Source organism: Bos javanicus, chromosome 16, assembly GCF_032452875.1.
Source record: "Bos javanicus breed banteng chromosome 16, ARS-OSU_banteng_1.0, whole genome shotgun sequence".
NCBI classification, from domain to species: domain Eukaryota; kingdom Metazoa; phylum Chordata; class Mammalia; order Artiodactyla; family Bovidae; genus Bos; species Bos javanicus.
The window spans coordinates 81,414,054-81,438,784 of NC_083883.1; the positions used below are offsets into that span (position 1 = coordinate 81,414,054).

General features: G+C 64.7%; 1 protein-coding gene and 1 long non-coding RNA gene across 4 annotated transcripts in view; one reads left to right on the plus strand and one right to left on the minus strand.

Annotated features, from left to right (window-relative positions):
* NAV1 (neuron navigator 1) overlaps positions 1 to 24,731 on the minus strand; it is a 199,191-nt gene that overhangs the window by 108,215 nt on the left and 66,245 nt on the right. For 2 of the 3 annotated variants that reach the window (XM_061383769.1, XM_061383764.1), the window contains exon 4: positions 13,550 to 14,332. In XM_061383769.1, the coding sequence (XP_061239753.1) occupies positions 13,550 to 14,332 (783 nt within the window). Of the gene's footprint in view, positions 1 to 13,549; positions 14,333 to 19,917; positions 20,011 to 24,731 lie in introns of all 3 variants that reach the window. The other variant, XM_061383763.1, reaches the window with a different exon arrangement.
* On the plus strand, positions 14,331 to 23,264 carry LOC133228243 (uncharacterized). The gene is made up of 2 exons (XR_009730147.1): positions 14,331 to 14,635; positions 19,481 to 23,264. It is a non-coding gene; the product is annotated as an uncharacterized LOC133228243 (long non-coding RNA).

Consider the following 24,731-nt stretch of genomic DNA (forward strand, 5'->3'; position numbering starts at 1 on the left):
CTTTGGTTCTGTCTGGGAGAAAGGGGGGTGGGTGGGGGCAGGAAGGGGAGAACCCAGACTTCAAGTACAGCCTGCACCTCCTGCTTCACGCCCAGGAGCCGGCCTGTTCCTGGTGGAGCAGAGAAAGCCTCTTTTGAGAATTACTCCCTCAAGACCATCCAAGGCTATCACCAGAGCCGATGGCTGGGGTCCAGCGGGGAACTGGCAGACAAGGGCCCCTCTAGGGGCAGGTCTGCTGCCTCCATGGTGGGCTCACATGGGGCCTGAGCCCGCACCCTCTCCTTCCTTGATGAGGTCTTGTCTGCGTGACCCAACAGCAGTCTGAGCTAAAAAGGGAAAACATCACCCTCTGTTTACAAGAGATGAGAAAACTCAGGACCTAGGAGGTTGCAGGCCTTGATCAGGCTCAGAGTAACAGCTGCCCAGGTCTGCGCAGGAACAGATGCGGACGGGGCAGGGAAGGGTGTGGCAGGGGGTGTCAGCTTTGAAGACAGTTCCCCAGGGCATGTGTGGAGTGCCTCCGTTCAGGGCCTTAGAGGAGGGTATGGACAGGGAGCGAGATGGGCAGAGTGAGGTGGACACGAAGACCGAGCACTTGGTTACATCGGAGAGACGGCCAAGTCCCCGAGGCCAGGGAGCACCCCCCATCACACGGCTGGGCGCTGGGCTCAGGGACACGCGCTGCCTAAGGGAGCGGGGAAGTGGGACTCTCTGTCGGTCACCTTCAGCCCGAGTAACCTGGCCAGTCTGGGGCAGAGATCACCAGCACCACGAGGGCCTGGCTCGCGTGCACGGGGCGGCCGGGTACTCCCATCCCCTGAGTCTCCGCCAGAAGCAGGACCACCAACATCTGCAGCCTGGTCACCACAACCACACCTCTTCCACCGGGCCCACACGTCCCCAGCTCAGGACACCCACTGCACCCGCCTCCGGAGGCCGGTTTGCATGAATCACAGACGTTGTAAGTTCAGTTGAGACAAGCTCACCATCTTAAAAAAGCCGTTATTATAAACAACAAGATGTTTTTCTCAGGTGCACCTGTTTTGCATTGAAGAAACTCAGTGTCCAGGCAAAACGACACCCTGGCTTCCTCGGTGTCCATCTTTGTGGCTTGGGGGTCCTACTCGCTGCCCCCACCCCCTCCCCTGGCCCCAGGCCGCTGCAGGGTTGCCCGGAGGCTCCGGCTGGAGCCTTAGCGCTGGGGCACCTGCCTCCTCTGGCTGACGCCCACAGCAGCCGGAGCCCCTTCTGAACAACACAAGCCTGGCGTCAGTCCCCCCACTTCCCCGTCTTCCCACTGGACGCGGGGATGAGATTCAGAATCCCAACCCTAACCAGGCCCTGCTGGGTCCAGCCTCGTGCCAGCCCCCTCCCTTCCCCCTGAGCTTCTCTTCCCCGCACACCGGAACGCGCTCCACCTTGGACCGCTGCACACGCCCCCATCCGGGCCGGCTCCTGCAGGCCTGGCCCAGGGCCTTCCCCCAGGACCAGCCAAGGCCCCCATCCTCCTCCGGCCCAGCACTGACCAGTGTGACACGAGAGCGCCCTTCTGTGACCACGTGTTCAAGTGGTCTCCCCCACGAGTCTCACATCCACGAAGAGAAAGGAGGGTCTGCTTTGTGGAGACCCCACTGCTGGGGCCCCAGGCCAGGCCTGGACAGGACATCAGCCCTGCTCCCCCTTCCCTCCTGGGCTCAGGCAGCCCTCGACCAACCCTGGAGACAGAGGACCGTTCTGGGCTGCCCTCACCGCATCCCCACCCCATCTGTCTTCTCTTCCAGACTCATGTTTCTATGCCTAGAGTGGCTCGAGATAACGTGCGATTTTTTTTTTTTTTTTTTTGTAAGGAGGGAAGCAAGATGAGAGTGTGTGTGGGGACAGGTCCCCTTCCAGCTCTGTTGGCTGTGGGTGGAGGCAGGGATGGAGGAGGAGAAGGCAGGCATGGAGGAGGAGGAGCCAGACAGGCAGGGAAGGCGTGGGAGCGAGAAGACGGTGGGATCCGGAGCCCCTTCCTCGGCTCCAGCCTTGGACCCCACCCAAACGGGGCTCTCCTTTGACAGGTGGTCTCCCAGGGGAGTTCCGGGTGGGGACATAGACCCCAGCTGCAAAGTGACCCGACACCGGGCTAGTAACGCCGCTCTCCCCAGGCCTCCACGAAAGCTGCCCTCGGCGGATGGAAGGGCTCCTGGGAACGTTCAGCCCGGTGCGGGTCACTGAGGCCTGAGTCCATCTTCCACGAGGAGAGGAGATGCAGAAAATCCACACCTGCTGGGGGCGGGGCTTCCGGCGCTGGAGCAGGAGACGGGGTCGGTTCTGGCCTCTTAACGACGAACCCCGAACCCGCACCGAGAAGACCAAGGACCCAAGGACGGGAGTGGAGTCTGAGCTCCGCCCAGGGCTCCTCCAGCCGGCCTGCGGCCCCTGCCCTTTCCTTCGAGGAGCGGGGGTTGGAGGACAGGAGGCCTCTGACAGGGGATGCTGCACCGGCGCTGTGACGGGTGCAGACGGACTACTGTTGAGCCCCCGGCACAGGCCTCCGACGTCCAGCGGGGGGACCCCCACCAGCTGCAGGAGGGAGCATGCTGGAGGCGCAGGGAGCCAGGGTGGTACCCAGGAGGCCGACCCGGGACCCGGGCGGCCCCGAGCTCAGCAAAGCAGGAGGTGGGGAGGAAGAAATACCGCTGGGAGGGTGCTGCGGTCTTTTCACCAAATGCAAACGAAAGGCCGCAGGAAACCTGCCTGTCTGCAGCTTGGTGGTGTCTGCAGAGGGAGCGCCCTGGGGAGAAGCTCCCAGAGCTCACAGACAGGACCAGGTCACCTGGGGGCACGGCCAGGGTGAGATGGAGCAGCGGAGGCAGGCTCCAAGGACACACCAAGGAGAGAAGGGGCGCTCTGGTCGGGGGAGGCTGAGGGCTCTCAAAGGCCGAGGAGGAACGGCCCAGAACACAGGGGTCTGAGGACAAAGAGCCCTGGCCAGGTCTGCCTGGGGCCCCCCGAGGACAGGGCCTCCTTCCCCAAGACCCACCCAGCTGCAGGGAGGAGGGGGCAGATGTGTACCAGCGAGGCAGCCTCAGATGAGTAAAGATCTCGTTTAATCCTGGTGGCGGCCCGCAAGGCGATCCGACCTGCTGAACAGGTGAGGAAGCCAAAGCTCAGGAGGGCCGACTGGCCTCAAGGCCAAGCAACCCGGAGGCAGGACCTGACCTTGGGGTGTCTGCCCGCAGTCTGTGGATCTGACCACCGTGCTCTGTGTGCTTCCTCCCAGGACCTACCAAGAGAGGGGGACGCACAGAGCCGCCGCAGACACATTGCACTGAGAAGCTGGGGACTCTGATTCAGAGATTCGATTTCAGCAGGAAACCCAATCTCTGTGTGAGTTTGAGAAAGTGGCTGGAATCCAGTCCCTGACCAGCCAGGGCTGCTCTGGCTCAGAGGCAGGCTGTGTCATCAGGCAAACCCCTTCCCGTCCCCCACTGGACATCACACCCGACACCAGGCCAGTGGCCCCCCCCCGCTGGCCCCAACACCGGGGCCCCAGGCTGGCGCATGCACCCAGTGCTGGGTCAGCATCGCCCGTCACCCGTCCTCTGAGACGAGGGACGAGCCAGGACCTCTCGGCCTCATTCCTGCCCAGACGTGCTCCCAGCTGAGCGAAAATCAGCCAGCGGGGCGGACTCTACGACTCAGCCCTGCAGGACATTTCGAGGACCACCAGAGGGGTCGTTGGCCGAAGGAGGGCCTGGGAACCCGGCAGGACTGTCCCAGGGGACCTGAGGGGTAGAGGCAACGGAGCAGAACAAAGCTCGGGGTCGGCCTGAGTCCCCACCCTCCCAGGAGTGAGGGTGCTGCCGACTCCTCCTCGATGTGGACAAGCCCCAGGCCAGAGCCAAAGTCTAGGCAAAGGGACGAACCTGAACATAAGGCGCCCCTTCTGCCCCCCGCCCCGCTGACCTCCAATGCCTTTTCATGCTGCTTCTGCTATTTTCTTTTTATCAAAGTCTAACAGGCACTTGGCTGATAAATGACCTTAAAAACGGCGAAGCTGATTTCTGGAGACTGTGCATCCCTTCTGTCCCGTGAGGCTCAGGCCCCCACCCACGGAGAGATGGGCTGAGCCTGGGACAGAGGAGCCCCGAGCCTGGGCACCACGTCCTGCCAGGTGGACCAGGGCACAAGAGCAGGTCCACCTTCAGGAGGTGAGGAGCCAGGTGTGTGTGGAAGAACACCGAGCAGAAGACGCCCCTCCCCTTGGAAACCCCACTGGCGGCCCCGAGCCCTGAAAGACCTCGAGTGCCGAGTCCCCTCCGCAGGCTGGCTCCAGGAGCCAGAGTCTGAACTAGACTTCCTGGGCTGAACTGATGCCGCCCCACCAGTGATGCTGTTGGATCACCGACCACCCCTGGGAGCCACCATGAAGGACCAGGATGAGGAACCAGGGTCTGGGGCCTGCGGAGGAGGCGGCAACAGAACTGACTCTGGGCTCCAGGGATGCCAGAGGCCCTGAGCTCACACCTCTCTTTAATCCCTCACCCCACCCTACACACGCAGGACGGGTTCAGGGAGGGCAAGGGGCGGCCAGCAGGTAAGGACCCCTCCTGGCCCCCTCTGCACGACCCCAAGCTCATGCTCTTCTGTTACCCTAGGCAGCGCCCCAGACACGAGGCTCCAGCCAAGGATGGCCCCTGCAGCTCTCACACGGCCACAGCTCAGCCAGGACCAGCACGTGGGGAGGCGGCGTGGACACAGGCCCCACACGCTGTCCACAGCCTGGCAGCGGGACCAGGGGCCCCAGGGGCCGTGCTCGGCGGCCTGCACCACCTGGCTCCCGCGGGAGACCTCGGAGTGGACCACGCCGCTCAGAGTCAGGGTGTGGTGGCCGCCCAGAGGGCCTGCCGGAGGCCCGGGAGCGTCGCGGGTATGGAGGCTGCTCGAGCCCCTCTGCCAGGCAGGGCACCCAGGCTGCTCCTCTCCCGGTTGGGCGGCTCTGGGGAAGTTACTGAGCCTCTCAGCTTCCTCATGGGTGAGATGAGGATAAAAGCAGCACTGAACTCACCAAGCTGACAGTTACGTGAATCAACACGGCGCTCAGCACGGTGCCTGCTGTGCGTCACTCAATGAGTGACAGGTACTACTACAACCTGGGCTTTCCATGAAGCCGACGTCCCTCGGATCCTCCACTAAGGTAACGTTCCCCCCGGATCCTCCATGAAGCCGACGTCCCCCGGATCCTCCATGAAGGTAACGTTCCCCCGGATCCTCCATGAAGCCGACGTCCCCCGGATCCTCCACGAAGGTAACGTTCCCCCGGATCCTCCATGAAGGTAACGTTCCCCCCGGATCCTCCATGAAGCCAACACTCCCCCTCTCCCCCGCCGGATCCTCCACAACGCTACGTCCCCCCGGATCCTCCGTGAAGCTAACGTCCCCCCGGATCCTCCGTGAAGCTAACGTCCCTCCGGATCCTCCGTGAAGCTAGTGCTCCATCAGCCCCTCTCCCGCGTCCTGCAGACACAGTGATCTAAAATCAGGAATACTGATGGAGGAGAAGTGATGCAGGCACAGAAGAGGGAGTTGGGCCCCAAGAGGCAGACGGGGCTGTTCCTGCAGAGCAGCCCACAGCCCGCCTGCCCTTCCCTGCGGAGCGGCGGGTGGGCAAGTCTGACCCAGCTCTGGCCACCAGGGAGGCTGAGGCTGACGGGGTGTGTTCCCTCTCCACAGCTACGGCGGATGGGCCCAGGGCCCACAGGCGCAGGGCCTGGGGGAACAGCTGACCCCAGGCTGACTGTGGGGCCCTGCCCGTTTCCTCCCGGCTGGCCCTGTCCTCCTTATGGCCACGACCTTCCAGTCCACGGAGGAGCCCCCTCCCCAGGAACATGCCGGCAGCTCTGGCTGTTGCAGCCACGGCTGCCCTGTGACCGCCCGTCTGTCTGCTGCTCGGGCAGGACAGCGACAGGAGGCAGGGACATCTGCAGGGGGCTGGAGAGAATGGATTCCCACCAACAGAGGCTCGGGGCCCTCAGCCTGCAGTCTAGACTGTCTGTAGCCGCGGGGCAGACGCAGCTCCTACCCTAGAGGCTGGAGGGTCTGAATGGCCTGAGTCGGCCTCGGTCGCGTCCAGCTCTGCTTAAACTTGCTGAGTGACCCTGAACCCTAGGCCTCCTGCGAAGTCCAAGCCCCAGGACAAAGCCAGACACGCAGCTCCTGGGACAGCGGAACCCACGGCAGCACCCGAGGCACAGACACAGACCAGCTGGGCGGCCCCCCCAAACAACAGAGGGTGGGGAACAGCTGCAGTGGAGACGAGACCCCTTACCATCCCCGGGACCCCGCACTGCATCGGGGCCTCTGAGCAGGCAGGGCCCTTGAGGACTGTCTGCTCCGAGGGCCCCCAGCCAAGGAACCCTGATCCAGCCCTCCCACCCCACCCAAGCAGAGCTGGGTGGTTGGAATACCTTGGCTCCTCACGCCCAGAGTTCACGGATTCCTTTATCCCAACTTCCAGCTCCTTCAGGAAGTCTTCGGGACGCAGCAGGTAGGCTGCAGCCGAGAGGGGCGGCCCACCCTACACCCCTATGTGCGCGTCTCTTCGCGCAGGCGGGGTTGCGTCAGGTCACTCTGTCCCCCCTCCGGCTCACGTGCTGGTGTTGCCCCATGCAATCCCGCTCTGCGCTGCCGGGGGCTGTGGGTCGGGGCTCTCCCGGGGCTGGGGGGCAGCACTGACCCCTCGGGCCTCCTCAGAGCTGCTGTTGCTCCCCCTCCTCCCCGGAAACGGCAGGGGCTGCAAAGGGCGCCTTTGCTCGGCACACAGACACGGAAGCCGGGAGGCGCTGGGCCGCCTAGTTCCCACTCAGCACCTCTCCCGGAGCGACGCCAGGCTCGGGACACCGTCAGGGGCCTGTGGGGGCCAGCCCCAACCTCCCCCCTCCAAGGGCCTGCCCGGGGCCTGTCGTGGTTGCCGCAGGGAGCCCCCCACCTGCCCACCCACGTCCTTTCCCATCTCCCCCAGCCAGATGGAGCCCCAAGGAAGCCCCCATCCCCTTCTCCTCCTGAGCCCAGTCCCTCTCATCTCCGCTGCCAGGACCCGACCTTCTTTCCAAGGTGGCTCGTCCACGGTGTCCCCTCGCACCCGGGACACCACACCCGCCCCGCACGCTGAGGGGCTCCAGGCTGCCCTGCCCGCCTGCTCCCTGCAGGGGTGAGAGGGGCCTCCTGTCGGCTCACCCACACACGGGCAGTGGAGAGCGAATGAGCCACAATCATGGAGTGAACGAGCTCCATCCTGGCAGCTGCCTGACAGCAGCCCCGGGCTCGGTGGAGTCGTGCTCACCCCGCAGGGAGGGGAGCTTCCTGAGGCTCCTGGCAGCTGGCGCCGGAGAGGTCAAGGTCAGGCCCTGATCCTGCACTCAGGAGGATGACCCACCGTCCAGGGCCGGCGTTCGTCCAGTTGTAAGCACAGGGTCACTGGGCATGGGGTGACCTATTAACCCTAAGGAACAAGAACCTCTCACCCCACGTGATCCATGGGGGCCAGTCATCAGTAGGCCATCACTTTCTCTGGGTCTGTTGATTCGCATGGCGGATCAGATCCCAGCCCGAGATGTTGGAGTCTGTGCCCCATGTCAGGTGAAGAGTCCTGCCCAGAGAAGCCAGGCTTCCCAAGGGGCTGCCAGCGTCCCCCGAGGGAAGGCCTGCTCAGCAGGTCACCAAGGGCAGAGGAAGCCGGGGTCCTGGAGAAGCAGCCTTACAGGACTTTTCTGGGAAGGAACCGGTGAGCCCCAGTGCGGTCTCTACCTGGGGGTCTATCTGGCCGTGTTTCAGACCCTTTCAAGCCTGGCCAGTCCACAGGCAGGCGTGCACACACACACCTTCGGCTTGTGTGCTGCTGCTGGAGGCTGAGTGTGCAGGCGTTTGTGTGCACCGTCCCACGTGACCCGCCACCCTCTGCACCTCCAGCTTCCCAGCCCCACCCACGCCCTGGGGCTCATGTCCAGACACCAGTTCCTCGCCACACTTGCTTGGCTTGCACTCTCAACCCTCACCACCTCCCCTCGCAAGCCAGGGCTACACCTGACAGTCTGGCTCTCCCAGAAAACACCAGCACTTTTCAGCTGACCACCCCCAAAGGCAGCACCCCCTACCGGACCCCCTGCAGACAACCTGGGCGCCCAGACCACACCCCAGGCCTGCGCACCCGAGGCACAGGGGCGAGCGCCGGGCAGCCAGTCCAGGCCCAGATTAGACGACTGTGTGGTACCGCCCACACAGCCCTGGACCTATCATCAGGATGTTGAAAATAGATCTGACGCGGGCTTGAGCCGCGCCCAGCAGGGCTCTGGCCGGGTGGCGCTGGAGAAGAGCTGTATGGCAAACAGGCAGTGCTGGCGGTGAGAGCCTGGACGCTGCTGGAGCCAGAGCCCTCGGGTGAGCCCGCAGCCCGCCCACGACAGAGCCCACGCTCTCCTGCCTCAGCAGGAGGAGATCCTGCACGTGCTCTCCCCTACCGCCCCCAACCTCCCTCTTCTCCTGCCAGAGGCACAGGTGCCCGTCAGAGATAGAGCCGGGCCCACCGGTCCTCCAGGCATGCAGGCTGCGGCCGCCCCGGACACAGCCTGGGCACAGACGCCATCCCCAGAGCGTCCTCCCAGCCTGGCCCTGTGCCTGCTGCTCAGGAGGCGACGCTGGGCCAGGGGCTCTGGCTTCCTCTCCCTGAGGGCCAGGTCCCCAGGAGCCACAGCGAGGGAAGGTGTGGGAGTCTGCTGAGGGCTGACCCAGCCTTCCAGGGGCTTCTATGCCAGAGCAGGGCCTGTCCGTTGGGGCCAGGGAGCTGTGCCCGGCCCCCCGCCTTCCCGTGTGGGAGAGGGCAGGCCCTGAGGACATCGAACACACCCGGGTAACGCAGACGCGGGGGGAGGAAGTCAGCCAGTACAAGTGGGAAGCACATGGCACCCATCTTCCCCTGGCTGGCCAGCACAGGGACGAGGGGGACGCTGTGGGATGGACCCCAGGTCGGCCAGGTGCTGGGGTGCGGATGTTACCAGGAGGTGGGGGTCCAGGAATCGGGGGGAACAGCTCGGTCCCTCCTCTGCAAGTCTCACTCCAAAAGAAAAGACAGGGAAGGGAGAAAAGACGGGAGGAGATGTGCACAGGCATCTGACAGGCGGCCGGCCTGACCCGTGAGGACCCGGGGGACGGTCTGTGGCCTCCACGCTGGTGGAGGTTCTTCGGAGACAGAAAATCGGCTCAGCGGCCTTTCTAACAACGAGTGCTTTCCAGGAAAATGAGGTAGTGAGCCCTCTGTCACTGGGAGTGTGTAAACAGAACACCCACCTGCCTACAATGCTACGAGGGAGTAATTTCGGCTTTAGGTGGGTGGCTCCGCCACACAACTTCACTGTGTGTTCCGAGTCTCAGGGAGGGAGGCAGGGGCTCTTTCCTCCCGCCGTGAGGGGAGGGGTTGCAGAGCAGCAGGGATGAGCCTGGTCAACCCAGGACTGGCTCTCTCTGGAGCCCCCTCGCACAGCGCACCCCCAGCCCTGGATGGAAGAGGCCCTGAGCTGCAGGCATGTGCGGGGAGGGAGCACCGGGGCGGGGTGAGGCTGGAGGTCTGCAGAAGAGAGAGCCTCTGGTGCTGGTGGCTGAGGGGGGGTGCAGGGACGGGACAGCTGTGCCGCAGTGCACGTCAGCTGGGGAGGGGACATGGGCCAGCAGTGAGAAAGCAGCCCGTGACTCCAGGAGACCTGATCCTACTCCACCTTGGACCCCCACCCAGGGAGCCTGGGCCTGGGGGTGGAGGCACTCTGACCACCAGTCTTCTGCCAGGAGCTCCAGGCACTTCCCTCCACGTGTGCTTGTCCTTAGGGCAGAGCAGCGGCCAGGAGCCCTCCTCGGCCCATCTGCTCCCCTCAGCCGCAGAGCAGGGCCTGCAGCAGCTGGAGCAGGGAGGCCCAAAGGGCAGGGGCAGGGCCTGGGAGGAATGGACCCAGGGGAAGGGTCCTGCCAGCTGTCCCTGACACGCGGGGCTCCCCGCGGCTCTGCGAGCCCAGGAGCATTGGCCCCTCCCTCCCCCTTGGGGAGGCTCCGGCACCGCAGCCCTGCGTGTGGGGCGCGGGCACGCGAGTGTGGGCGAGCTCGTACACACAGCCCGTCTGCCCGGGCATCGGAGCTGGGAGGATTCCCCAGAACTCTCCACCCGCCCAGTGTGCTGAACAAAAAGGAAAAGCTCCGCTGGAGAAGGCGGTTCTCTCCCTCTATTCACGCATCCCTGAATGCAGCCTCTAGAGTAAGCCCCGCCCCCTGAAACACCCCACACCAACCCACTGGCTTAGAGACAGATCATTTCCTGACTTCCTTCCCCTGCTCTACTGTCGGCCAGTGCCTCCAAGGGCCTAGCCGTTGTCAAGGCAACCCCTCACGTGGGTCCAGACGCCTTCGGAGGAGGTGGGAGCAGGAACCCCAGCCGCCAGGGTTCCTCTGCACCTGACAGGCCCAGCACCTGGAGGGCTGAGGAGGGGGTGCCTCCAAGGGAGTCAAGGTCAGGATGGGACAGCGTGTGCACTGCTCTCAGCACCCGCTCTCAGGCCTGGGGGGGCATCGTCAAGGTCTGCTTGCCTCAATCTGCACCCCTCCCTGGTCCTGACCTTTAGGGTAGCACCCTTCCCAAGTGGGGAACCTGAGCTGCAGAGGAGGCCCCGGAGATCCTGCAGCTCAGGACATCTGCGCAGGGCGGCAGATTGCAGACTCCCGGCGGCCCCGCCCCAGGCCGGCTGTGACCTTCACCTGGGAGGTGTGGACCCTGGAGGAGGAGCCTGCGGTGGACTGCCCACCAGGGCCCAAAGGCATCTGAGCCCTACGATGGGCCCCTTTCCTCCAGACGCTCACCCCCCGGCCTTCCAAGTTTCCAGGCCTTCCCAGTGGGACCCTCGTTCTTTGGCAGCTCCCAGAGCAAGGGAAGGGCAGGGCGCCCGCCCAGACCATCTGGGCCCCAGCTGACTTCTGGGAAGCCGTGACCAGCTTTCATTCCCTTTCGTTTCAGAAAGGCTCTCATGTGGGGCTGCCTCCCTGCCTCCCCAGGAACTAGCTGGGCAGCTCTCGGGGTCTGGGATGGTCCCAGGGTGGGCGTGTCCCGACGCTGAGCTCACAGGTGTGGAACCTGTGTCTCTCACCACCACCTGGAGGCGCCTGACAATCCAGGCACCTCCGTGGGCTCTGGGGCCCCCCCACCCCACTCACAACAGCGGCTCTGCCTGGGGTCACCTGCTCCTCCAACGCCCCCCACCCCCTCTTCAATGCCCTGCTCTCCTGGGGCTGTCCACTCATCAGCCCCACCTGTGGTCAGTCCAGGACGTTTGCCCCACTGTCCACTCTCCCCCACCAGCTCTGCCGTGACTGGTCTGGGGGCCTGTGCCCAGCATATAGAGGTTGGCCAGGCCCCTCTTCACCTACCGACCCCCATCCTTCCATCAGGCCCCCTATGCAGACCTGCGACTCAGGGATCCGCAGATTCTGTCTCCCACCACGGGCTCAGGGTGACTCCAAGAGGCTCCCGCACCCCGGACCAGGGTCTGACCCTCCATTTCCCGATCTCCCTCCTCTCTGAGACAAGCAGGTGCTCAGGGGTGTGAGGGGCTGCAGCTCAGCCCTAGCTCTCTCCCCCGGCCCCTCCCCCACCAGCTCCAGGACTGTCTGTCAGGGTCTCTGTGGTCACTGTCTCTCGAGAAGGGCCTCGGCCAGGCAGCCCGGTCCTGGGCAGTTTGGGGACTTGCAGGCCTGGGGAGCCCTGACCTTGAAAGGGGGGCTTGCCCTCTGATTGCCTGTCCCTTCCCTCCCCCAGACAGGCCACACCTTCCCCTGTTCTGTCCCACCCACCTCAGCCAGACGACCCTCAGCCCTGCGCCTCCTCTGGCTCAGTCACGACTCAACAGCCCCTTTTCCGAGGGGCTGAGGCAGGTCTTCACCTCCCAGGCCCTCTCCTGCACCCCCATTTTCTCCATAGCCCTCCTTTTGGCCTGGAATTACTTGCTTTTCTCCTTCATCATCCGTGTCGCCCCTTTAGACTGTAAGCTCTTTGCGGGCAGCGCTCGGCACGGGGTGGGGTATGAGGTGGCCCTTCGACTTTCGCCCCCACCCGCGCCCCAAGGGTCCCTGCGGAGGCCAGGCCTCCAGGCCCCCGCGCCTCCGGCTCTGCGGGTGTCCAGTCCCCACCCACCCCACCCACTGCAGAGCCCGTATGCGGCCTCCTCCGCAAGCCCCTGAATCCAAACCCGCCCTGCTGGGGGTCCGTCACCCCGGCCCAGCAGGCCCTCGGGGTCCCGGGAAGGTCGCAGCCAACCAGTCCTCGCAGCGCGGCCTTCTCCGGCCGCCGGCCGAGCCCCCGCCCGCCCCGCCGCGGCCTGTCCGTCACGAGGGCCGCAGCCCGCCGGCCCCGCCCCCGCGCGCGCACGGACACGCCCCTCCGCAGCCCCCGGCGGAGCGGGCCGCTCGTGGGGACCCGGGTCCCTTGGCCCGGGGGACCACATCCCCGCCGCCACCGCAGCGAGTCCGCGGAGCGCGGGCGGCCTCCAGCCCCGGGCCTCGCCGCTGTGCTCCCGGGCACGGCCGCGCCGGCCCCCGGGGGCACCACCTTGCCCCGCACCTCGCGGCTGCCTCCCTCCCAGGGCGCCGCATCCCGAGAGAGCGGGCGCAGCCCCGGGCCTGCTCCAGGTTTGCGGCTCAGGCTCCTCAGGTCGGAGAACAATGGAGCAGCTCTCCGCGCCTCCTCCGCCAGCGAGCTTTGTTCCTCCTCCCCGCCCGGCCGGCTCCCGTTAGCCGAAAAATTAAGGCCTCCCGGTCAGCGCGGAGTCTCCGCATGACCCCCAGACCTCTCCCCACGCGCTGAATACCGGGGGTGGGGTGAGGTGGGGTGGGGGTGCGGGCCACAGCCGGGCCGAGGTACAGGTCGCGCGTCCAGATGCGCGCAGCTGGCTGCCCGCCGGCCCCCAGACCCCAGGAGCATCTCCCTGCCAAACACCCACACCCGAGAAATCCGACGCGCGCTCCCGCCGGGGATTCACAGAGGAAGCGGAGCCTCAGCGCTGCTCCGCGGCGGAACAGCGCTCACCTCTGTCCCCCACATCTGGCCTCTACCCCGGCTCCCACCCGGCGCTCCCCCGGCGATGCGCTTCAGCCCAGAACAGACCACGACGCAGCTGTGGTCTCCACCAGCCCCCAGATTTTGCCAGATGAGGACGCTAAGCTTTAAGATTCCAGGAAGCTGATGGGCCCTATCTCCGAGAAGTTAAGGCCGGCAACCTCATTGTCCAATCTCACCTCTGACAGGCCAGCGCCGAGCCGGGGCTCCGGCCCGGGGACATCCATACCTACCGAGGCGCACTTCGGCCACATGCACCTGGGGATGGGCCAGTCGGGGACATCTGGGCGCAGTATCTGGGCGCAGCCCGCCCGGGGTCCGCAGAGCCCCGCAGCGGGGAGGGGACAGCGGAGTGAGGCTTCTCCCCGACCTTCCCCGGCAGCGCAAAGGGAACGACAGGGGAGGGGCGGGACGCGGACTCACCCAGCACCTGGCTGAAGAGCAGCTGCTCCAGGTCTCCCAGCACGGTCACCACGAGCTCGGGGTCCACCTTGAGGAAGGCGCGCTCCTCCTGGCCCTTGGCGGGGGGCGCGGGCCCGGAGCCCTTCTGCGCCTTGGCCTTGCTGGAGAGCAGCTCGTCGTCCGACTTGGCGTCGTCGCTCACGGCCGCCTCGGGAGCTTTGCTGAGCGGCTTGACCTCGGCGTAGGGGCCGCGCGGGATCCGGCTTGGCTTCCCCAGGCTGGGCGCGAGCGGGGCCAAAGGGGTCTTGGCGCCGCCCGCCGGGCCGCCCTTGGCCTGGAAGAGCGAGTGCTCGGACTTGGACAACGTCTTGGACATCAGCGGAGCCTCGCGGCCCTTGGGGCCGCCCTTGCCCGAGCCCTTGGGCGCCTTGGCCATGTCGTCGCTCCACTCGGGCTCATACAGCTGCATCTTCTTCTCCGAGTCCGTAAGGAACGAGAGGTTGGTGAGCGACTTCTGCTTGCGCAGGTTGGAGGCGGGCGGCCCGCCGGGGACTCGGCCGTCCACGCTGCCGGACTTGAAGACCTTGAGCTCCGCCGCGCCGGCCTTGGCCGTGCCGCCGCCGCCGGGCGCCTTGGCGCGCTTGGGCAGCATGGCTCTGCTGTCCGCCGCCGCCTTCCGTCCCGCGCCTCGAGGCTCGTCCGCGCCCTCGCCGCCGCCGCCGCTCAGCTCCACCTCGGGCTGCGCGCTCTTGACGCTGCCGCCCAGCATTCTGCCCGCGAGGAGCGCATGGACGATCCGGGCGTCTGCAGGCACCGGGGGCGGAGGGGGGGCGGGGGAGGGGCGGGGAGGGGGAGGGAAAGGACGGAAGAAACCGCGGAGGAAGGGAGAGGAAGGGGGAGGGAGCCGAGGCGCGGGGGAAGAAACGCGAGGCAGGCGGCGGGGAAGGGAAGAAGCCGGGGAGCGATGGGGCGGGGTCGGGGGGAAGGGGCGGGGCGGGGGAAAGACAAATTAAAATTTTTGAATCGATCAAAGAGGAACACACGCCCAGAAGCTAGCCAGCGCTCGGGATGCCCGGCGCGGATCCCGGGCCCCTGCCCGCCCGGCCGGTGGGTCCCGCGGGCCCTGAGCTGCCCGCCAGCGGGAGCGGAGGCTGCGGGCTGCGACTCGGGGCGCAGGAAGGAGGGGGAGGACGGCGGAGGGGAGGGCTGTGCGCGCGCGCGGAGCTGGGCGCGAGAATCTATTTCTGGCTCTGGAGGGGGTGGTGTCTGCAGCCGAGATCCAGGGGCGGAGGGGTGTGGGGATGAGGGATTCGACCCGGTTTTCTCCTCGCTTTCGGCGCAGAGCGGGCAGGATCTGGGGCACGGATGGTCCCCTGCCGCGCCCGGGGGGCGGGGGCGGTGGGAGGGTCTGCTGAGGCGGTGGGGGAGGGGGGTGCAGGTAAAGGGGGCTGAGGCTTAGCGGCTCGGGACTCGGAGGGACAGTGGGCTGAGCGGGCCTGGGGGAGACGCTGGGAGGGGTGGAGAAGCCATGTCGGGGCGCCGGCTCCCCGCCCCCACGTCTGGGGCGCTCCCGCCCCACCTCCCGTCCTCTGCGAGGCTCAAGGCTGCCCTCCTGAGGTGGGGACGCCTCCGGAGGACGGGGCCGGGGCGGCTTGGAGAGGCTGGCCTCGTGGACTGGGGAGGGGCCTCCGGTGGAGAAGGGGGCTGATCTTGGTGTCTGGGTCTGACTGCGTGACCTTGTCAAAGTCACTGCACTGCAGCCCCTGGATCTCTGGCTTCTCTCCCGGGACTACAGTACCGGCCTCAGAGTTAAAGGGACTGGACCTGGGAAGAGCTCCATCAAACCCAGGGCATCAGGACGGATCGGCCCTAGACTCTCTCTCGCCTGCCTGAGCAGTGGTGGGGGCTGCAAAGCCAATAAAAAGATGTTTCCTTAGCCACCCCTACCCGCCCCGGGAAGAGGGTGGTGTGCAGGGATGGAGACTGAAGGCTGATGGGGCTGGCCCCAAGGAGGACTGGACACTCCTGGCCCTCAGGAGACGCGACACTGCCCAGGCTCCCTGGCCTCCCCGGTTAGGACCAAGTTGCCTGAGCAAACCGTCCTCAGGCAGGAGAGAGAGGGACGGGAGAAAGGGGGGGAGCCCTGGGAGCCACCCCTTCCCCACCCTCCATCTCTGCAGCCCCAGGCACCCCCAGACTCTGAGGCTCCTGCTGCCCCCCCCCCCCCCCCCCCGGCCCTCGCTCACTCGCTCAGCTCGGGGCACGCCTGCCTGAGCGAGGCATTTGTGTACCTGTTTGTCCCCTACCGCCCAGCCGGCTCCCACGCTCAGACAGAGCTTGTCTCCCGGCACCTTGGTGGAGCAGATGGTGACGGGTTTGGAGGCCCGGGTGTGGGGCTCCGGGCCTGCCCCATGCATGGCTCCTGGGTGCTGGCAGGGTCCCGGTCCTGACCGAGACACGTAAAGCCTGCGGGCCCAAGGCCTGTGGTGGCGTGGTTGCGCTGGCCACAGACTGAGCACAGACGGCTCAGGCAGAAGGGCGTTTGCTGAGTGACATGGACCCTTGACTGGGCCTTGGAGAAACAGAGAAGGTGGCGGTGCTGGCCTTGGGGGCTCGGTGTCGGCAGAGCCCGCAGAGAACAAACGGGACTCTGACCAGGCTGCTCCCGTTCCTGGGAAACAGCACCCAGGCCCAGCGGCGTGTCCTGCGCAGGCGGACAGAGGTGCGCAGTGCTCTTTCCAGGAGGACCGAGGGGGCTCTGAACCTAGGGGCAGGCCCCTGTCACCCTGCTGCTGTGACTCCAAACTCCAGCACATACTTGGGCCGTCCCCCATACATGTGAGTGGGTGTGACAGGTGGGAGGACGCGTGAAGGGACTCTCAGAAGCTTCCTGGAGTAGGATCAGCATAAGTAGGGAAGGGTTCAGACCAGGGGGGCAGGGAGCTGGAGGTGGGGGTGGCCAGCAGCGGGGTGGGGGGCGGAGCGGGTGCGAGTTCACTAGATAGTCCCTCGGCAGAGGGCACTGCGCAGACAGGCCTACGGGCCTGTGCAGAGGAGGGAGGCTGGTCAGAAGGTCTTACCCCCTGGGCACACGGGAGACACGTGTGCTCAAGACCAGACCCTCCCAGCTGGAGGATGGGATCCAGTGCCACCGTCGGCACCAAAGGTCTGGGTGACAAGCCCGCCGTTCCCCGACACAAGCCACTTGTCCTGAAATCACAACAGCCTCCCAAGTCCCCAGCCTCACCCAGAGGTCTTCTCTAGCCTGCACACAACACAGTGAATTCAGTCATGAGGGGGTCTCACTGTCCCCAAAACCAGCAGCTCGAGAATCGGGGGACACTATTCCCTGCTGCCCCAGGGGACTGTGTTGGCGCACACGGACTCCATCTCCTCCGAGGCAGACGGGCGGGCTGGCGCCCCGCTGCCGGCCTGGCGCCGTGGCCCATCCCGGCCGGGGTGCCGCTGTGGACCGAGGCCCTGCTGCGCTCCGGTCGGTTCGGCCAGTGTCTGCACCCTGTGTGCAGTCCCCTCCTCCCCACCTGGTCTCGGGAGCTGCTCTGGCCCCGCTCTGGCTGTTGCTCTGCCCGCTGCCCTCCTGATCTCGGTGCCCCCTGCCCAGGCCTGAGCCCCTTCCTCGTGGCTGCCCTCACTCGATCACTGGCTCCTGGGTTTCCGCCTGGTCCCGGCCCCTGTCTTTATTCCCCTGTGTCTCCTCTCAAGGGGCGTCATATGCCCCGGACCCCAAGTCCGTTCCCTTCCCTCAATAATCGGCTCCTGAAATCTCACCTTCTTCCAGAAGAGAGTATTTTCCAGAAAGGACACACGAGCCCACCTCCCCCTCCCTCTGCGTGAAGCACCACCTGTCAGTCTACAAGACGGAAGACACTTCCGCATCATCTCCTGGGCCAATTCAGTGCTGAGTCCGGGGGGCCAGTCCTGTCTGTCTGCCCACCCCGCTTCCCCTGTCCGTCTCTGAAGGGTCTCGCCACAGCTGTGGGGAGGTCCCTTTAAACCATCATCCTGGAATGCTCCCTCCCTCCGCTCTCTCTATTCCTTTCACAGCCCCTGAGTTTCCCACCATCCTCCACTGCAGTGGGAGCGCTTGCTGCCGTGGCAACAGCCATTCCAGCATCAGTCGATAAAGCCAATACATGCAGAGTGGTTCCTAAAAAGAGAGGCTCCTGCCCTGTCACGCACGCCAGTGCCAGCCCGGGGCCCTCGACAGGACCAATGGCCGGGCGGGGCCAAGGAGAGGGGCTGTGCGGGGAGGCGGAGGCCCAGCTGGGCGGGGAGTGGGTGCGGACGGCGTGGTGGCCTGTGGAGGGGACTGGGCCCTGTGCAGGCTCCAGAGGGGATGTAGGAAGGAGGCTGATTTGCAATCATGATGGCACCCCGTCTCCAGGACCCCAGACTGCTCATCCTCACCATCCTCTCTGCCAAGACACGGCAGTCTCTGCAGTGGGGGTGGGGGGAGTGGGCTGACCGCATCTGCTGACCGATACCGTAGAGCAATTTGAAGAATGGAGACACGGGGCCCCCGGCCAGGGACAGGCACACAGTGTGACACTCCGTCCCCGACCGGTGACCGGAAACCACAGGCCCTGCCCCTCCGTCTGAGAGAGGGCCTCTGCTGGGAAGGGGGCTAGGATGCCCCACCCGACTGACCTTGAAGGGTGACCTTGGGAGAAGAGGGACTCAGGTAGGGGAGTGGGCAGGTGAGTCCACACTCGGCTCCTCGAGGGCTGAGGGCCGAGCAGAGGGGGCGTTCTCTCGATTCCTGCACCCACCGTTGGGACCTGGGGGGCCAGTCCCGCCTTTTAGGGGGTCCTGCTGGCCCCTGTGCTGAGCTCATCCCCTCCCAATTCCCCGCCTCTGTGGAAAGCCCTGCAGCCACTGAGCCCTCGTCCTTCTGCCCTTGTCTCTGCGCGTCACCCCACCCCATGACCTTTCCCCTCAGCAGGGACTTTCTGAGCATCCAGAGCACACCCGTGGGCAGGCTGCAGGCCGCGCAGGCGGTGGAGCGCAGTCTCGTCTGCAGACGGACAGCCAGCCCCTGCCCCTCATGCCCGCCCAAGCGCCTCCGAAGCCTGCCCTGGCAGGCACTGGGACGCACCAGGGACACGCAGATGGAAACGTGTCTTCCTGGGACGTCCAGTCAAACAGGAGGAACAGGCGACAGGCGGGAGGCTAGCTACTGAGAAGCGCTGAGGAGAAGGAACAGACCTGGGATGGGGAGCGTGAAGCAGCTGAGGGCAGGAGGCGAGCGTGTGGCTGGGTGACCCAGGGAGGCTGTGCTGAGGAGGCACGTTTGAGGAAAGCTCCAAAGAGAGGGCTTGGTCTCTGGGCGTCTGGGGAAGACTTTTCCAGGCAGTGGCAATAGCCCGTGCAAAGGCCCAGGGGCAGGGTGTGCCTGGTGTGTCTGGAGAATAGTGGGATCAGATACACATCTTCTGGAGAGGAGGACAGGGTCAGGGTCAGGGTCAGGGTCAGGACGTGAGGGAAGCCGCGGTGGTCACCACTCGGCCTTGGCTCAGTGGGGTGGGAGCCCCGGCAGGCTTGGGGCAGAGGACCCGCACGGGCAGCTCCCCTGGGGAGGGTCCCATGGCTTCTGGGCCGGGCTCCTGGCAGACAGGGCTGCAAAAATTGAGGGGAGGGAAGATGGTGGCTCGGGGCGGGCGGGTGCCTTGGCAGCGGGGAGGAGTGGCCGACTCTGGGCACGCACTGAAGGTGTAGGGATTTGCCGCTGGAGCAGAAGCGGGCCTGTGAAAGAGAGGGGGCCTAGACCACTCTGGGGACTGCGGCCTGCATGGCTCTGGGCTCAGGGCTGCTGTGAGTCAAGGTCAGGAAGCCCTTGGGAGAGACGACTAGGCCCTCTGTTTCCCAGCCCTTCCTGCGGCCACGGGCCCTCTTCTGCACGCCTCTCCTGACTCCCCACACACTTTTCTACAGCTGATGTGATAATTTCCCGGCATCCAGTCAGCAGGCTTCATCCACCGGTCTGTGATTCCCGAGGATCCACCCTCGGCTGGTCTACCGACCATGATCTTTTCCCAGAACCCACCACCGCCCTTTGCGCACAGCAGGCTCTTGGGAATACTTGGAGAATGACGAGAGGCGGAGTGAACGGGTGCGTGACTCAGAACAGATGTGTGCGGCTGTCAACAGCGGTGACCTCTGTTGCCTGTGGTGAGAGACGGCGCAGCTGGGCCGGAATGGCAGCCAGGCCCCGGGACGGCTCCCAGCCACACCTTCGCTCCGGTCCCTGCAGCCCTGGGCCCAGGGAGCCAGCAGTCCCTCTCCTTGCCCCTGCGGGAAGCTCCCGTCCTTGTGACCTCGGGACGGGTCACAGCTGAGACCTTCTCCTTCCCCGTCTCTGCGCTGCATACCTCGGGGGCCTCTGGCACAAGTGGGCAAGAAGTCTTCACATCCCCTCCTGCACCGGGCAATCCCGCCCTCCAGGGTGGGTGGACTGCTTCCTACTAGAGGAGAAAAGCAACCGGTGGACTCAGTGATCCAGCATGGGAGCCCCAGCTGGCTCACACCTCGTCCAGGCCCTTCCAGACTGACCTACTCGCTTCCTCCCAGCCTCAGCTTTCCAGGGCCTGAGACATTTCTGTGGACTCTGCGGGGTCCTGGCTCAGCCTCCCTGGCCTGGGGGCTCCCTGAACTTTTGGGTTGGGGGTTTGCTCATGGGCTCAAGGTCACAGGTGGGGCCCAGAAGAGAGGTTTGCCGTCTGCCTGTGTTGGGGAATATGGGGCCCAGGAAACGGAAGGTCGGGGGTGGAGCCGGGGCTGCGGTCCCTGTGTACCTCTGGCCCGGCATCTCGGGGAGGACTGCTGGAGGATGGGTGCCCCTGTTCCTGGTAAAGCACCCGTCCTGGGCCGGCATGCCGACGGTGGGGTGAGCCTGCCGTCGTGTGATGTGGGGGCTGGGCCAGGGAGGCCCCAGGGCCCAGGGCTGAGGCGGGAGCCCCCCTGGAGGGCCAGGCTCTCCTGGGCTGGGAAGGTGCAGGCCCCCGCCTCAGGGGCTGGCTGCTCAGGGTATGCAGGCCTCCAGGATGGGGACCGTAGCCGAAGGGCTGCTGACCTGGGAGGGAAGGTGACTTGAGGCTGGGCTGCGGCCTCTGGCTCTGTCTCCCGAACGCTCGCCGGGTGTCCTGACCCCAGGCTAGAACACGGGCCCTCCGCTCCTCCATGGGGGCGCCTGGCATGCACAGCCAGACACTGGGGCTCCCCTCCTCCTCTGAGCAGACACCCAGGACCCCCGCATAAAGCCAGAACCCCACGACAGTGGGCAGAAGTGAGCAGCTCTGACTCAGTGACCCCATGGCCTCCCAGGGAAGGACTGTCCCCCTCGCCGACCCTGGTTATCGACCACCGTGGAGGGCAGTGCCAACCAAAAGGCAGACTCGGAGCTTGGCTCTGATGCTCTCCTACCCACCCTCTGGTCCAGGCTGAATCCCACCTATATCTGCCCTTCTTCCCAATGCCTTCTCGTATATGAATTCAACTCCAATTCACCCTTCAAGGCCCAGCCTCAGGGCCGCCTTCTCTGGCTACATCCCACACTGATCTTGAACTTTCCTCTCTACCTGTTACAGTCAGGGGGGTGAGTAGACAAATCCTGCCCAGTCATATCCAAGGCAGAAAGTTCCTTTCCCTCCAGCTAAATTGTAAGCCCCCTGTTACAGACTGTGTGTTGACGTCCCCCCAAATTCACAAGCTGAAACTGATCCCCAGTGTGACGTGCTTGAAGATAGTGCGTTTGGGAGGTCATTAGGTCACAAGGGTGGGTCCCTTGTGTCTTATAAGTAGAGGCACCAGGGTGCTTGCTTCCTCTGAGCTGTGTGTGGACACAGCAAGACGACGGTTGTCCCCAAGATGAGAGCTCCCACCAGGAACTGAAACGGCCAGCACCCTGACCTTGGACTTCCCAGCCTCCAGACCCATGAGAAATACACTTCTGCTGTTGAAGCTGCCTGGGCCGCCTGCGCCTCTCCTCCGTGGCGGTCAGCAAGGGCTGTGGGTGCCTGTGAGCTACGGGCCAGGGGTCTCACTGCCACTAGGCACCTGCTGTTGCCAGGGACCCCCGAGACACGTGGTGGGCAAGTTCCATCAAACCCTCCGAATCCACCGCTGTCATTGTCTTTGTTTTACAGAGAAACACGCTTAACCAGGACCACCCTGCAGGCTGCTGCGGGGGGCAGGATTGGAACACAGGCTGGGCACTCACGTCTGCCCGCCAGTTCTGTTTTGGGGACTTACTGAACAACCGCATGTGATCCCAACAAGTGTGGAGCCCCATAGCAGGAAACTCAGGGTCCTGGTGGGGTAGGAGGCCAGGGTCCCGCCGGGGGGTATGGGCGTTGGGAAGGAGGCCCCACCCCTCCTACCTGTCCAGGTGCCCCCTGGGGTCCGGACGCCCATCCCGCCCGCCTAGGGTCTGCCAGATCCAGGCCGGCAGTCACATTTGGCCTGGCCCGCAGAACCCCGGGTTGGGGCGGGGTGGAGGTCTCCTCCTCCATGCCCAGCACCGAGGTCCCTTCATGGCTCAGCCGCAGGACCTCTGTCCTGGGGTCCTGGTCAATTCCGGGGGGCCTGGCAGCCCTAACCATCGAGGACCCTTGGGGGCTTCCCTATTCTCAAGTGCTGGGCGCCCTGGGTTCTCTTCAAGACTCACTGTGTGGCCTTAAGAGAATGTCTACCTTCTCTGCACTTTGGCTGGTCAGGAAGAGGTCCGCTGGGAGTGGGGGTGGGCTTCCAGCTGGAGGGGCGGAAGGAAGCACCTAATCCAGGACTCAGTCTTAAACTGGACTTGGTGAAGTCAGAGGCCAGCTCCCAGCTGACAGAGAGACCAGGGTAAGAAGGTGATGTCTCCCAGGTAGGCTCGGCTTCTGTGTTGCCCATGGCAACCGTCCCCCACACACCTGCTGGGATGTGCATTGCATACTGGGCCCCAGAGGAGCTCCATGAGGCCCAGGTACAGCATCCTGAGACCAGGACCAGCCATCGGTTGTCATAGCAACTGCAGGCTGCAGGGGTGGGGGGGTGCGCTGGTGGCAGGAACTCCAGGCAGGAGATGGGGCAGGCGGCGTCTGCTGGCTGTGTGCAGTCGTGTGGGATGGAGACCCGTGAACCGCACGTGTGAGCGTGTCCTCTGTGACCCGCCCACGCAGGGCTGGCTATTCTAAGGCCACTGAACCACAACGCTCAGAAGAACCTCAAAGACAGCTTTACTCAGTTTTCTGCTCTATGGTGGAACTGGTGCTCTTACACGGAACCCTATTACCTCGCTGTGGGCCACGAAACCCAAAAGCCAGATGAAGGAAACACCAGGCCAAACCCAGGTGGTCTGGCAGCCCTGTTATGACCTCACTGCCAACAGAGCAGAATCTGTTAGTCAGTGCTCACCAACTGGATACAGAAAGTCCATAAACCAACCGTCAGATGCCCAAGTTTTGTGCTGTGAACACATTCATCTCTCTGAAAGACATATCGTAGGGTCCATCAGGTTCTGAAAGAGGTCCTTGATGCCAAAAAACTGAAGCCAGCCTCAACAGAAAGGAGAAGCCTCCACCAACCTGAGGTTCCTGAGGTTCCGGCTGAGCTAACAAGCCCGCCTCTTCCCATCTGGAGGGACACTCCCCTCCCATGCTTCTCAGGTGGCACCTCTGTGCTTTACCAGAGCTCTGTTAGGTTTTAAACGAGGCATTAAATGTAACAGAAGAGTGCAGTGGGGCTCCTATCTCAATGAATGGTGCAACCCCTTGGCACTGACAAACCACCCTGCGAATGCCCGGAATACCCACAGGAGAGGGGCCAGGGACTCGGCCTTCCCACGTGAGCCTGATCTCATCCCAGATGCTTCCGTCCTGTACCCGCACCCCCTCAGCTCCGCGGAGGCCCAGCCTCCCAGGGAGGAAGCATGCGGCAAGCTCATGGGGTGCAGCTCCTGCCTGGACTGTGGACCGGCTCCACCCTGGGGCCGAGCCCCTCCAGCTGGAGGTCCCTCCCACTGTGACCTCAATCCTTCTGTTCCCAGAGCCGGCTCTCCGGGCAGGGACAGCCCCGGGCCTGGGGTGGCCCTGCACCCACCCGCCCCCTGCCCTGCCGTTGCAGTCATCTTCAGCTCGCTCTGAAGCTCCTGGCCGCACCCCTGGAGACCCAGGAAGGCAGGGTTTGGATTCCTCTTGCCCCTTGAAGGATGAGCAGGGAATGAATGTTACGATCCGGGGTGGTTCTCAGCCCTTAACCCTCCTGGTCACTGTGTCCAGATCCCCTCACTCTCCATGGCGTCTCCCAGAGCTCCTTCTGGGTGGGCTGCAGGCTGTCTTCTTGTGGGGAGTCTCTCAGCAGGGACCCTAATCCTTTCATGGGGGGTGGGGAGCTGTGGGCAGCGGATGCTCTATACCCGTTTCTGCCCATTCAGTGGTGCCCAGGGAGGGACTGAAGCCTTGCCCGTCATTGGCTGGGAGGGCTCTTTATCAGCCCAGCCTCCCCAGAAGCTGGGAAGAGGACCTGCCTGTCTTTGCTGGGGTGCGGGAGGGGCGGGAGGGGCAAAGCCCTGTGAAGCTGAGTCTTCAGGACAACCCCGGAGGCGAGGTCTTTTCGCCAGTCACAGAAGGATGGATAGTGGTGAGGACCTACCAAACAGCCCCCACCCCAGATGGGATTCCTATCTGTCCCCCTGCTCCCTGGAAAACTGTCCCAAGGTTGGACAGAGCAGTCTGGTCTGGAGAGACCGCAAGTGACCTGGCCCACCTCCCCTCAGTAAGCACCCTCACCCTTGAGATCCATCCACAGCCTGCAGAGGAATGAGCGCCAGTTCATCTGAGGCCAGAGGTTGGATCTCAAAGCCATGCTGGGAGGAGCTGAGTCCAGGACGGGCAGGCACGGAACACAGGGACCAGGCTGCAGCCTCCAGAAAGACCACGGTGGGCAGTGAGCACCTTCCCTCTCACCATCCTTCCCCACACTGAAGACAGCCACTGCTCATGTTCTCAGGGGGCTTCCCAAAACCAGAGCCCTGCCCTTGCTTGCTGGGATGTTCGCACATTCCAGAGCTGGGGCTTCACCACGGGGCCTCAGTGCAGCTCATGTGCAGTTGCACAGGCTGAGCACTGCACAGCTCTGTGGCCATAGAAGCCCCACAGGGCAAAGTCTGTGCCTGCTTTGTCCCTGGATGTGAACACTGCACAGC